This window comes from Pseudophryne corroboree, chromosome 3, assembly GCF_028390025.1.
Source record: "Pseudophryne corroboree isolate aPseCor3 chromosome 3, aPseCor3.hap2, whole genome shotgun sequence".
Taxonomy (NCBI): Eukaryota; Metazoa; Chordata; class Amphibia; order Anura; family Myobatrachidae; genus Pseudophryne; species Pseudophryne corroboree.
Window position 1 is genome coordinate 705,501,614 of NC_086446.1, and position 13,789 is coordinate 705,515,402.

Sequence of the window (13,789 nt, forward strand, 5' to 3'; positions counted from 1 at the left end):
AACGAGGTGGAATTCAACACTCTATATGCTTCAGAGGATGGAGGAGCAGCAAAAGGCCATTCAAGCCTATACATCTGCCCACGATATAGGCAAAGCAGGGGGAATGCACCTGACTCAAGCACAGTGGAGAATGATTTCAACGTTGTGCAAGGTTCTGCAACCCTTTGAACTTGCCACACGTGAAGTCAGTTCAGACACTGCCAGCCTGAGTCAGGTCATTCCCCTCATCAGGCTTTTGCAGAAGAAGCTGGAGATATTGAAGGAGGAGCTAAAACAGAGCGATTCCGCTAGGCATGTGGGACTTGTGGATGGAGCCCTTAATTTGCTTAACCGGGATTCACGGGTGGTCAATCTGTTGAAATCAGAGCACTACATTTTGGCCACCGTGCTCGATCCTAGATTTAAAACCTACGTTGTATCTCTCTTTCCGGCAGACACAAGTCTGCAGAGGTTCAAAGACCTGCTGGTGAGAAAATTGTCAAGTCAAGCGGAACGTGACCCGTCAACATCTCCTCCTTCACATTCTCCCGCAACTGGGGGTGCGAGGAAAAGGCTAAGAATTCCGAGCCCACCCGCTGGCGGTGATGCAGGGCAGTCTGGAGCGAGTGCGGACATCTGGTCCGGACTGAAGGACCTGCCAACGATTACTGACATGTCGTCTACTGTCACTGCATATGATTCTACAACCATTGAAAGAATGGTGGAGGATTATATGAGTGACCACATCCAAGTAGGCACGTCAGACAGTCCGTACGTATACTGGCAGGAAAAAGAGGCAATTTGGAGGCCCTTGCACAAACTGGCTTTATTTTACCTAAGTTGCCCTCCCTCCAGTGTGTACTCCGAAAGAGTGTTTAGTGCAGCCGCTCACCTTGTCAGCAATCGGCGTACGAGGTTACTTCCAGAAAATGTGGAGAAGATGATGTTCATCAAAATGAATTATAATCAATTCCTCCGTGGAGACATTCACCAGCAGCAATTGCCTCCAGAAAGTACACAGGGACCTGAGATGGTGGATTCCAGTGGGGATGAATTAATAATCTGTGAGGAGGGGGATGTATACAGTGAAAGGGGTGAGGAATCGGAGGATGATGATGAGGTGGACATCTTGCCTCTGTAGAGCCAGTTTGTGCAAGAAGAGATTGATTGCTTCTTTTTTTGGTGGGGGCCCAAACCAACCAGTCATTTCAGTCACAGTCGTGTGGCAGACCCTGTCGCTGAAATGATGGGTACGTTAAAGTGTGCATGTCCTGTTTATACAACATAAGGGTGGGTGGGAGGGCCCAAGGACAATTCCATCTTGCACCTCTTTTTTCTTTCATTTTTCTTTGCATCATGTGCTGTTTGGGGACTATTTTTTTGAAGTGCCATCCTGCCTGACACTGCAGTGCCACTCCTAGATGGGCCAGGTGTTTGTGTCGGCCACTTGGGTCGCTTAGCTTAGTCACACAGCGACCTTGGTGCGCCTCTTTTTTTCTTTGCATCATGTGCTGTTTGGGGACTATTTTTTTGAAGTGCCATCCTGCCTGACACTGCAGTGCCACTCCTAGATGGGCCAGGTGTTTGTGTCGGCCACTTGGGTCGCTTAGCTTAGTCACACAGCTACCTCATTGCGCCTCTTTTTTTCTTTGCATCATGTGCTGTTTGGGGACTAATTTTTTGAAGTGCCATCCTGCCTGACACTGCAGTGCCACTCCTAGATGAGCCAGGTGTTTGTGTCGGCCACTTGGGTCGCTTAGCTTAGTCACACAGCGACCTTGGTGCGCCTCTTTTTTTCTTTGCATCATGTGCTGTTTGGGGACTATTTTTTTGAAGTGCCATCCTGCCTGACACTGCAGTGCCACTCCTAGATGGGCCAGGTGTTTGTGTCGGCCACTTGTGTCGCTTAGCTTAGTCACACAGCGACCTTGGTGCGCCTCTTTTTTTCTTTGCATCATGTGCTGTTTGGGGACAATTTTTTTGAAGTGCCATCCTGCCTGATACTGCAGTGCCACTCCTAGATGTGCCAGGTGTTTGTGTCGGCCACTTGTGTCGCTTAGCTTAGTCACACAGCTACCTCATTGCGCCTCTTTTTTTCTTTGCATCATGTGCTGTTTGGGGACTATTTTTTTTAAGTGCCATCCTGCCTGACACTGCAGTGCCACTCCTAGATGGGCCAGGTGTTTGTGTCGGCCACTTGTGTCGCTTAGCTTAGCCATCCAGCGACCTCGGTGCAAATTTTAGGACTAAAAATAATATTGTGAGGTGTGAGGTGTTCAGAATAGACTGGAAATGAGTAGTGATGTGCACCGGACATTTTTCGGGTTTTGTGTTTTGGCTTTGGATTCGGTTCCGCGGCTGTGTTTTGGATTTGGACGCGTTTTGGCAAAACCTCACCGAAAAATTTTTGTCGGAATTGGATGTGTTTTGAATTCGGGTGTTTTTTTTCAAAAAACCCTAAAAAACAGCTTAAATCATAGAATTTGGGGGTCATTTTGATCCCATAGTATTATTAACCTCAATAACCATAATTTCCACTAATTTCCAGTCTATTCTGAACACCTCACACCTCACAATATTATTTTTAGTCCAAAAATTTGCACCGAGGTCGCTGGATGGCTAAGCTAAGCGACACAAGTGGCCGACACAAACACCTGGCCCATCTAGGAGTGGCACTGCAGTGTCAGGCAGGATGGCACTTCAAAAGAATAGTCCCCAAACAGTACATGATGCAAAGAAAAAAAGAGGCGCACCAAGGTCGCTGTGTGACTAAGCTAAGCGACACAAGTGGCCGACACAAACACCTGGCCCATCTAGGAGTGGCACTGCAGTGTCAGGCAGGATGGCACTTCTAAAAAATTGTCCCCAAACAGCACATGATGCAAAGAAAAAAAGAGGCGCACCAAGGTCGCTGTGTGACTAAGCTAAGCGACACAAGTGGCCGACACAAACACCTGGCCCATCTAGGAGTGGCACTGCAGTGTCAGGCAGAATGGCACTTCTAAAAAATTGTCCCCAAACAGCGCATGATGCAAAGAAAAAAAGAGGCGCACCAAGGTCGCTGTGTGACTAAGCTAAGCGACACAAGTGGCCGACATACACCTGGCCCATCTAGGAGTGGCACTGCAGTGTCAGGCAGGATGGCACTTCAAAAGAATTGTCCCCAAACAGCTCATGATGCAAAGAAAAAAAGAGGCACCAAGGTCGCTGTGTGACTAAGCTAAGCGACACAAGTGGCCGACACAAACACGTGGCCCATCTAGGAGTGGCACTGCAGTGTCAGGCAGGATGGCACTTCTAAAAAATTTTCCCCAAACAGCACATGATGCAAAGAAAAAAAGAGGCGCACCAAGGTCGCTGTGTGACTAAGCTAAGCGACAAAAGTGGCCGACACAAACACCTGGCCCATCTAGGAGTGGCACTGCAGTGTCAAGCAGGATGGCACTTCTAAAAAATTGTCCCCAAACAGCGCATGATGCAAAGAAAAAAAGAGGCACACCAAGGTCGCTGTGTGACTAAGCTAAGCGACACAAGTGGCCGACATACATCTGGCCCATCTAGGAGTGGCACTGCAGTGTCAGGCAGGATGGCACTTCAAAAAAATTGTCCCCAAACAGCTCATGATGCAAAGAAAAAAAGAGGCACCAAGGTCGCTGTGTGACTAAGCTAAGCGACACAAGTGGCCGACACAAACACCTGGCCCATCTAGGAGTGGCACTGCAGTGTCAGGCAGGATGGCACTTCAAAAAACTTGTCCCCAAATAGCTCATGATGCAAAGAAAAAAGAGGCGCACCAAGGTCGCTGTGTGACTAAGCTAGTATACTTGACGACACAGAGGTAGGTACAGCAGTGGCCTTCCGTACCGTACTGCTATATATACCGGTGGTCACTGTGTCAGCAAACTGCAAAACTAAAATGCACCACAGGTATAGAATGTAGATGGATAGTATACTTAATGACGACACAGAGGTAGGTAGAGCAGTGGCCTTCCGAACCGTACTGCTATATATACTGGTGGTCACTGTGTCAGCAAACTGCAAAACTAAAATGCACCACAGGTATAGAATGTAGATGGATAGTATACTTAATGACGACACAGAGGTAGGTACAGCAGTGGCCTTCCGTACCATACTGCTATATATAGTATACTGGTGGTCACTGTGTCAGCAAACTGCAAAACTAAAATGCACCACAGGTATAGAATGTAGATGGATAGTATACTTAATGACGACACAGAGGTAGGTACAGCAGTGGCCTTCCGTACCGTACTGCTATATATACTGGTGGTCACTGTGTCAGCAAACTGCAAAACTAAAATGCACCACAGGTATAGAATGTAGATGGATAGTATACTTAATGACGACACAGAGGTAGGTACAGCAGTGGCCTTCCGTACCGTACTGCTATATATAGTATACTGGTGGTCACTGTGTCAGCAAACTGCAAAACTAAAATGCACCACAGGTATAGAATGTAGATGGATAGTATACTTAATGACGACACAGAGGTAGGTAGAGCAGTGGCCTTCCGTACCGTACTGCTATATATACTGGTGGTCACTGTGTCAGCAAACTGCAAAACTAAAATGCACCACAGGTATAGAATGTAGATGGATAGTATACTTAATGACGACACAGAGGTAGGTAGAGCATTGGCCTTCCGTACCGTACTGCTATATATACTGGTGGTCACTGTGTCAGCAAACTGCAAAACTAAAATGCACCACAGGTATAGAATGTAGATGGATAGTATACTTAATGACGACACAGAGGTAGGTACAGCAGTGGCCTCCCATACCGTACTGCTATATATAGTATACTGGTGGACACTCTGTCAGCAAACTGCAAAACTAAAATGCACCACAGGTATAGAATGTAGATGGATAGTATACTTAATGACGACACAGAGGTAGGTACAGCAGTGGCCTTCCGTACCGTACTGCTATATATAGTATACTGGTGGTCACTGTGTCAGCAAACTGCAAAACTAAAATGCACCACAGGTATAGAATGTAGATGGATAGTATACTTAATGACGACACAGAGGTAGGTAGAGCAGTGGCCTTCCGTACCGTACTGCTATATATACTGGTGGTCACTGTGTCAGCAAACTGCAAAACTAAAATGCACCACAGGTATAGAATGTAGATGGATAGTATACTTAATGACGACACAGAGGTAGGTACAGCAGTGGCCTTCCGTACCGTACTGCTATATATAGTATACTGGTGGTCACTGTGTCAGCAAACTGCAAAACTAAAATGCACCACAGGTATAGAATGTAGATGCATAGTATACTTAATGACGACACAGAGGTAGGTACAGCAGTGGCCATCCGTACCGTACTGCTATATATACTGGTGGTCACTGTGTCAGCAAACTGCAAAACTAAAATGCACCACAGGTATAGAATGTAGATGGATAGTATACTTAATGATGACACAGAGGTAGGTACAGCAGTGGCCTACTGTACCGTAATGCTATATATTATATACTGGTGGTCACTGGTCAGCAAAACTCTGCACTGTACTCCTCCTATATAATATTAATTATACTGGTGGTCCCCAGTCCCCACAATAAAGCAGCACACTGAGCACAGATATGGAGTGTTTTTCAGGCAGACAACGTATACTGGTGGTCACTGTCAGCAAAACTCTGCACTGTACTCCTGCTATATAATACAGCTGCTCCCCAGTCCCCACAATTAAGCAGTGTGAGCACAGATATATGCAGCACGCTGAGCACAGATATGGAGCGTTTTTTTCAGGCAGAGAACGGATAAAACTGGTGGTCACTGATCAGCAAAACTCTGCACTGTACTCCTCCTATATTATGCAGCTGCTCCCCAGTCCTCCTCACAATTAAGCAATAATGCACAATCAAGTTCAACAATAACGGAGAGGACGCCAGCCACGTCCTCTCCCTAACATAACATTTCCAATGCACGAGTGAAAATGGCGGCGACGCGCGGCTGCTTATATAGAATCCGAATCTCGCGAGAATCCGACAGCGGGATGATGACGTTCGGGCGCGCTCGGGTTAACCGAGCCATACGGGAGAATCCGAGTATGCCTCGGACCCGTGTAAAGTGGGTGAAGTTCGGGGGGGTTCGGTTTCCAAGAAACCGAACCCGCTCATCACTAGAAATGAGTGAAAATTATGGTTATTGAGGTTAATAATACTATGGGATCAAAATGACCCCCAAATTCTATGATTTGAGCTGTTTTTTAGGGTTTTTTGAAAAAAACACCCGAATCCAAAACACACCCGAATCCGACAAAAAATTTTCGGTGAGGTTTTGCCAAAACGCATCCGAATCCAAAACACGGCCGCGGAACCGAATCCAAAACCAAAACACAAAACCCGAAAAATGTCCGGTGCACATCACTAGTTTTTATGGGTAACTCCATGTGTCCTCTTTATAAGATTTGATTAATCTTCCCCACAGTGATTTCCCTTACCTTTGCCCTTTGTCCATAATCTAGAATGTCAGTTTATTACTCTGTGTTGCAGGGACGTGCAGTCAGGGGAGGCAGGGGAGGCAGTGCCTCCCCTGTCATAATGATTAAAATAATACAAAGAAGATACTTATGACACATGTTCTGTGTCAAAAGTATCTGCTTTAGACTGTGTATTATTTTAATCATTTTTGCCATATAAAAAACAGTTTTAAATTTGTTTCGGAGGCACCGTTCTCTGTGCCTCCCGCTGTCAGTGTGAAAGCGCCGGAAGCGGGGGGCGGGGCCAAGCACTGGACAGTGAAAACACGTTAAAAAAAGCAGAAGAAGCGGCACCTAACAGAAGTGCCGCTTTGACAGGGGCGTGCTCTCAGTCCATTTGAAAGCACGCCCCTGTCACTGGGGAGGATGTGATTGGGCAGCAGGCAGGGCCGGCCTGATCATTACTCCTGGACCTGGTTGAGGCAGCCGCTGTGTATGGCGCGGGCACCACATTTAGGAGGGCGCCGCTGCCCAACATACCATGCCGCAGTAAGTCATTCTGCCCCCCACCCGGCCGGGTCAGATGGTGTCTGCTGGCACTGTCAGCGGAGGGTGTGCTACTGGTCCATGGGTTGCCAGTGTACCCGCACCCAGGCTGTGCGCGCACAGCTCAGTAAGGGATGCAATGCAGGGAGGCGCGGTCTACAGCCTTGCTTGTTTGCGTTGTTGCGTCCGGCTGCTGCAGCGTGAAGAGCAGCTACGGCTGATAGTGTCCTCGGCACCTGCACATGAGATAATAAACTTCCCTTTCCAGAAGCTGGCGGGAGAAGCAGATTTACTGGGGCTATTACACTTAACAGCATGTCCGGTCTGAGGAGGCTGCCTATTGTCCGGGTGATGATTTCTCTATTTTACTACTTTTTTCTTGTTAATAACCTGCACTGTGATACACAACAAGCACACCCTGCCTTTCAATAGAGAGCATGCCACATAACTTCCCCACGGACATCATCAATAATCTATTCTGTATCAGTCAGATCTGCCGGAGACTGGAAGTGTGTACAAGAAACAAAATCAATTCCTGTCACTCACAACCTACGCTGAGGCCCCGCCCTTTCCATCCCCAACACCAGTCACACCCCTGTCCAGCTAGTAACTAGTAAACCGGTTTCACATACAACCATGATAACAGAGTACTCGATCCAGTAGTCAACTGTTAATATTGTTATATGTGATTCTGATTTACTAGCTGGTTACCATGGTGAGGGAGGGCCAGATAAAGGAGGAAGTGCCTAAGGTACACATGCACCACTGAGTCCACCACTCACAGGAGCCCCTGGAGGCTAGACACACAGGGAAGGATTCCCATTGCACAGCACCTGCTGCCTGAAGGTTGGAGTGACAGCCTCAATATTTTGAATCCAAAGAGCCTTCATGAAACACTTGGCATACACTTGTAAATTATACCTTAATTGATATATAATGAGATCTGTGACATAGGGGTATATGCAATTCCGGGCGAATTGCGGCTTTTTTTCGCCCGTTTTTAAATTCGACACAATTCGACTGTCGAATTCCGGCCGCCGGCGCCGGAATTCGACATATTCAATAAAAAACGGATTCGACAGTCCCGCTGTCGAAAATCGGACCAATTGACGGATATGGTGCGTCCTGGATTCGACTTTTCCGACGGCGCCAAAATGGTTAAAAAATACAGAAAAAAATTGCGTGAGGTCCCCCCATAACCAGCCTCGGGCTCTTTGAGCCGGTCCTGGTTGTAAAAATACGGGGGAAAAATTGACAGGGGATCCCCCGTATTTTTAGAACCAGCACCCCGGGCTCTGAGTCCGGTCCTGGTGCAAAAAATATGGGGGACAAAAAGCGTAGGGGTCCCCCATATTTTTTGAACCAGCACCGGGCTCCACTAGCTGGGGAGATAATGCCACTCGGGTAACCCCACCGCTGACCGCAAAGTTCCCACCATTGAAACTAATGCAGCGGCTGTGCGATGCGCTGTCTGCCAGCTCAGACGCGCACAGCCAATCAGGAGAGTGCCACGACGTGGCGCTCCCTGATTGGCTGAAGGGACCCTCTGTGACAGGAGTCACAGGGGGTCTCTGCATTCGGGGAAAGGGGTCCGTGTGGATCGGGTATGCGTTTTTTTTTTTGCCAAGTACGTGGATTACAAATAAAAGAACAGGACACTGGATTTAGGTGAGTATATAATTTTATCTTCAGGTAACCCATGGATTCTACTTGGAGAAGTGGACCGAACATCGTGTCAACATAGGTAAGTATGTGTGTCGGCATGTATGTAATAAAGTTGTACTTTCACGGTGTGCATGTTCTGTTTTTATTTGGGTATTTTTTTTGCAGTAGAACTATAGGTACCAGCGGCCCGTTTTACCCCCGCATGCTGGTACTTGTGATTCTCCAAGTAGCAGCTTGCGGGGGAGGCTTGCTGGGACTTGTAGTTCTTCTGCAAAAAAACAATATTCTTTCATTTTACTCAAGGCTATCAGCCCCCCATCCGCAGCCCATGGATGGGGGGACAGCCTCGGGCTTCACCCCTGGCCCTTGGGTGGCTGGAGGGGGGGACCCCTTGATTGAAGGGGTCCCCACTCCTCCAGGGTACCCCGGCCAGGGGTGACTAGTTGGGGTTTTAATGCCACGGCCGCAGGGACTGGTATAAAAGTGTCCCCCGGCTGTGGCATTATCTCCCCAGCTAGTGGAGCCCGGTGCTGGTTCAAAAAATACAGGGGACCCCTACGCTTTTTGTCCCCCGTATTTTGTGCACCAGGACCGGACGCAGAGCCCGGTGCTGGTTCTAAAAATATGGGGGATCCCCTGTCAATTTCCCCCCCGTATTTTTACAACCAGTACCGGCTCAAAGAGCCCGAGGCTGGTTATGCTTAGGAGGGGGGACCCCACGCATTTTTTCTCAGGGTTTTTAACCCATTCCATTAAAAAAATATATATATATATATAAAAAAATATATAAATAATACTTGTGGCTCCTAAATAGACAAACCAAGTACCTAATCCCTTCTAATATAAATAGATATGCTATTAGCAATAAAAAAAACACAAAAAAAACATGTTTTTAAACAATTTTATTAGATTCCGCCAGCAAAGTGAGGTGGAATGAAATTGACGAAATTACTGTTGAAAAGCACTGTTGTCAAATCGACATTCTTCAATTGAATATACTTTTGTTGAATTGACGTATTTTTACCACTGCAGACATGTCGAATTTAGAAAATGTCGAATTGCAAAAAGTCGAATCTGAAACGTGTTTTTTTGTCGAAAAGTGCTGTATTGCATTGTCGAATCCAATTCGACATGTTTTTTTGTCGAAAACGGACCGTTTTTCGACTTTTGCAGCAATTCGCCGGCAATTGCATATACCCCATAAAGCGGATTGTTTGCTGCTATTTATTATACCTACTTCAGTCTGGGTCCATTGAGGTATATTTACTAAAATTCGTATTTTCCCGTTTGAGGTCAATTACGAATGACATCGAAAGTATAAAGTTGCAATTTTTTGAATTTAGTACGACTAATTTACTAAGCTGCCGTATTCTGCATTTTTGGGTTTACCGATGTCGATGTCATTCGTTTTTTTTGGCAGTGTTTTACGTGAGTGACTTGTAAAACACTGCCGACTTTAATACAATGAATCTCGGCCGGATCTGAGAGATCCGTGCTGGGCTTCACTGTGCACCTTTTTAAAATTTAAAATCATTGTTAAAATCCCCAAAAAAATTGCGTGGGGTCCCCCCTCCTAAGCCAAACCAGCCTCGGGCTCTTTGAGCCGGTCCTGGTTGAAAAAATATGGGGAAAAAATTGTCAGAGGTTCCCCCATATTTAAGCAACCAGCACCGGGCTCTGCGCCTGGTCCTGGTTCCAAAAATACGGGGGACAAAAAGCGTAGGGGTCCCCCGTATTTCTGAAACCAGCACCGGGCTCCACTAGCCAGATACATAATGCCACAGCCGGGGGACACTTTTATCTAGGTCCCGGCGGCCCTGGCATTACATAACCAACTAGTCACCCCTGGCCGGGGTACCCTGGAGGAGTGGGGACCCCTTCAATCAAGGGGTCCCCCCCCTCCAGCCACCCAAGGACCAGGGGTGAAGCCCGAGGCTGTCCCCCCCATCCAAGGGCTGCGGATGGGAGGCTGATAGCCGTTTTGTAAAAAAATAAATATAGTTTTTAGTAGCAGTACTACAAGTCCCAGCAAGCCTCCCCCGCAAGCTGGTACTTGGAGAACCACAAGTACCAGCATGCGGTGAGGTTACTTTCGATCAACCGCTGACCACAAAGTTCCCACCATTAGTTACAATGGAGCGCATAGGCGCTACATTGTAACACTGCCGTGTGCTGCCTGTCATACACTACAGGAGCACACAGCCAATCAGGAGGGTGCCACAATGTGGCGCTCCCTGATTGGCTGATGGAACCCTCTTAGACATAAGTCAGAGGGGGTTTCTGGCATTCGGGGAAAGGGGTCCCATGTGAAAACATGGGGCCCCTTTCAGTGCGAGGTCGGGTGTCCGTTTTTTTATTTTGCCAAGTACCTGGATTACAAATGGATTACAAGAGGAGCCTTCTACACTGGATTTTGTGAGTATAATTTTATCAACAGGTACACCATGGATTCTACATGGAGAAGAGGACCGACCCTCGTGTGAACATAGGTAAGTATGTGTATATGGAGGTGTGGATGTATGCATTAAAGTTTTACTTTCAAGGTGTGTGTCTTATGTTTTTATTGGGGTATTTTTTTAGTAGTAGTACTACAGGTACCAGTGGGCCCGGTTTTCCACCGCATGCTGGTACTTGTGGTTCTCCAAGTACCAGCTTGCGGGGGAGGCTTGCTGGGACTTGTAGTACTGCTACTAAAAACAATATTCATTTTTTTACAAAACGGCTATCAGCCTCCCATCCGCAGCCCTTGGATGGGGGGGACAGCCTCGGGCTTCACCCCTGGTCCTTGGGTGGCTGGAGGGGGGGGACCCCTTGATTGAAGGGGTCCCCACTCCTCCAGGGTACCCCGGCCAGGGGTGACTAGTTGGTTATGTAATGCCAGGGCCGCCGGGACCTAGATAAAAGTGTCCCCCGGCTGTGGCATTATGTATCTGGCTAGTGGAGCCCGGTGCTGGTTTCAGAAATACGGGGGACCCCTACGCTTTTTGTCCCCCGTATTTTTGGAACCAGGACCAGGCGCAGAGCCCGGTGCTGGTTGTTTAAATATGGGGGAACCCCTATCATTTTTTCCCCATATTTTTTCAACCAGGGCCGGCTCATAGAGCCCGAGGCTGGTTTTGCTTAGGAGGGGGGACCCCACAATTTTTTTTTTTTAAATATTACTTTCCCATCCCCTTCCCACTGATAAACATGCACGGATCTCATGGATCCATACATGCCTATCCAAACACGGGATAAAAAAGCAGGTCTGTTTTTTTTAGCACTTTTTCACGAATTGTATTTCAGCACGGCAGTGTTTGGCTATTGTCGGCAGTGTTTGTGATTTGCACTTTTTAGTAAATTACCGATTTCTACCAAATTGCAGGCGTATTTGACCGATGGTGTATTGATTCGTAATTTTTTACTAGGACTTCCAAAATATTACGAATGCCCTCATCACTGCCGAGATTTTTGCTTAGTAAATTCCCGACATGACACTCTGAAGAAAAAACCTCATCTCGGTCAAAATCGGGACCTTAGTAAGTATACCCCATTGTCCTTATATCAATATCCTTATATTACATAGGAGTGCATTTATTTTGTGTCTGGCTGGATAAATCCTTGGCTATACTAGTTAATACAGCTATGTTTTATTTTTCAGTTTATTTCAGATTAAATACAGTTTTCTTACCATATACATTAGTGTTACCTATAGCAGTTAGATTATTCTGTATTAAACTATTAGTGTGCTTCCATTTTACTGTGAGCATGTAAACTTAGTGATGTGTATAAGGGGTATGTGGCATAACGCTAAGCTCTGTGTGGCATAATGTGAATAAGCTCTACCGTGTGGCATAACGTGTACAAGAGCACTAGTTTGTGGCATAACGGGTTTAAGGGTCCTTTTCCCGTGTGTCTCCCGCTGTCCCCGAATCCGGCTGGGTCAGGTCACATGGTTCTGCCGACACTGTCAGCAGTGGGTTAGAGAGTTGTTTGCTACTTGTCTATGGGTCCCCAGTGTCCCCACACCATACCCGGATCCTCCCTGTACACTGCATCACCAACGGGTGTCCAAGTGAGCGCTGGTCGGGGGTCCAGGTGAGCAGGGAGTGCCATGGAGGGGAGGATCACGGATCCATGAGAGGAAACTCTGGCAGTGGGGATCACTACAGGCACTGGGAGCCCCAGGGGGTGAGAGGGCTCTTTTGCAAGGAGGGATCGTTGCAACTGCAAACCTCTGCTGCTTGGCCTGGCCGTCAGCATGAGGAAGGCTCTCTGTGAGGGGACATGTCTACAAACACAGTGGTGGTATGGTTCATCAGTGGGACTCAGCGAACATTATGACTGCAATGCCTCACCAGCCACAGACCTCACCACACGCCACTGCTGTGTTGTTCCTAAAACATGTCAGTATACTGTATATTCACTATACCTATGATGTAGCAAATTTCATTGTAATTTGGTATATTCCTTGTAATGTAAGCTAGTTGTGAAAAATATATGGCCACTTAAAATTAAAAGATAAAATATAACAATGATAACTGATGCGATGACATTCAAAAAGTGACTTATTTGATGCATTGTAATGGTACTACCTGTCTGTCCAGGCTTGTAGATAGGTTTATCAGTCTGGATTAAAGTCACATGGGTCCCTTTCAATAGCATAACCTTTTTGGACTGGTCAATGTTGATGTGCTTTCCTTGAGCAGATACATGGAACAACCAAACCTCTTTTGGCTCTTCAAGAGTTGGGAGCTGAGAATAGACACAGGATCATTCACATCATCAGGCACCTTAAGCACATTTAGGACTAAAACATTTCTGTAATGAAACATGACTGCATATGTTTGTCCAGTACACCATTTTTGAAAATGATGGCATGCTAATAAACACACTTGATGGATACTGCTCTATAATGTAGACCAGGCATTCCCAACCTCAGCCCTCAAGGCACATTAAGGCTATGTACACATTAGTGTGATGTCCGCACAATGCGACAACACCTGCTACAGGACTCCAACATCATCAAGTGCATACACACTTGCCGATGTCGGCTGCAACTAGTGGCGGGGGGCAGGGGCAAACGCAGGATTTGTGAAGGGGGGTTTCCAATGTGGGTGTGGAGCCATGCATACGGTAGGTGGGGGCAGGGGAAGGACTAAAGTGACACTATATGTGTA

The 13,789-nt window shown here is 47.0% G+C and overlaps 1 protein-coding gene across 3 annotated transcripts in view; it reads right to left on the bottom strand.

Moving 5' to 3' along the window:
- LOC135056653 (alpha-2-macroglobulin-like protein 1) overlaps nucleotides 1–13,789 on the bottom strand; it is a 342,531-nt gene that overhangs the window by 315,258 nt on the left and 13,484 nt on the right. For all 3 annotated transcript variants that reach the window (XM_063962097.1, XM_063962096.1, XM_063962098.1), the window contains one exon: nucleotides 13,205–13,364. In XM_063962097.1, the coding sequence (XP_063818167.1) occupies nucleotides 13,205–13,364 (160 nt within the window). The remainder of the gene's footprint in view (nucleotides 1–13,204; nucleotides 13,365–13,789) is intronic.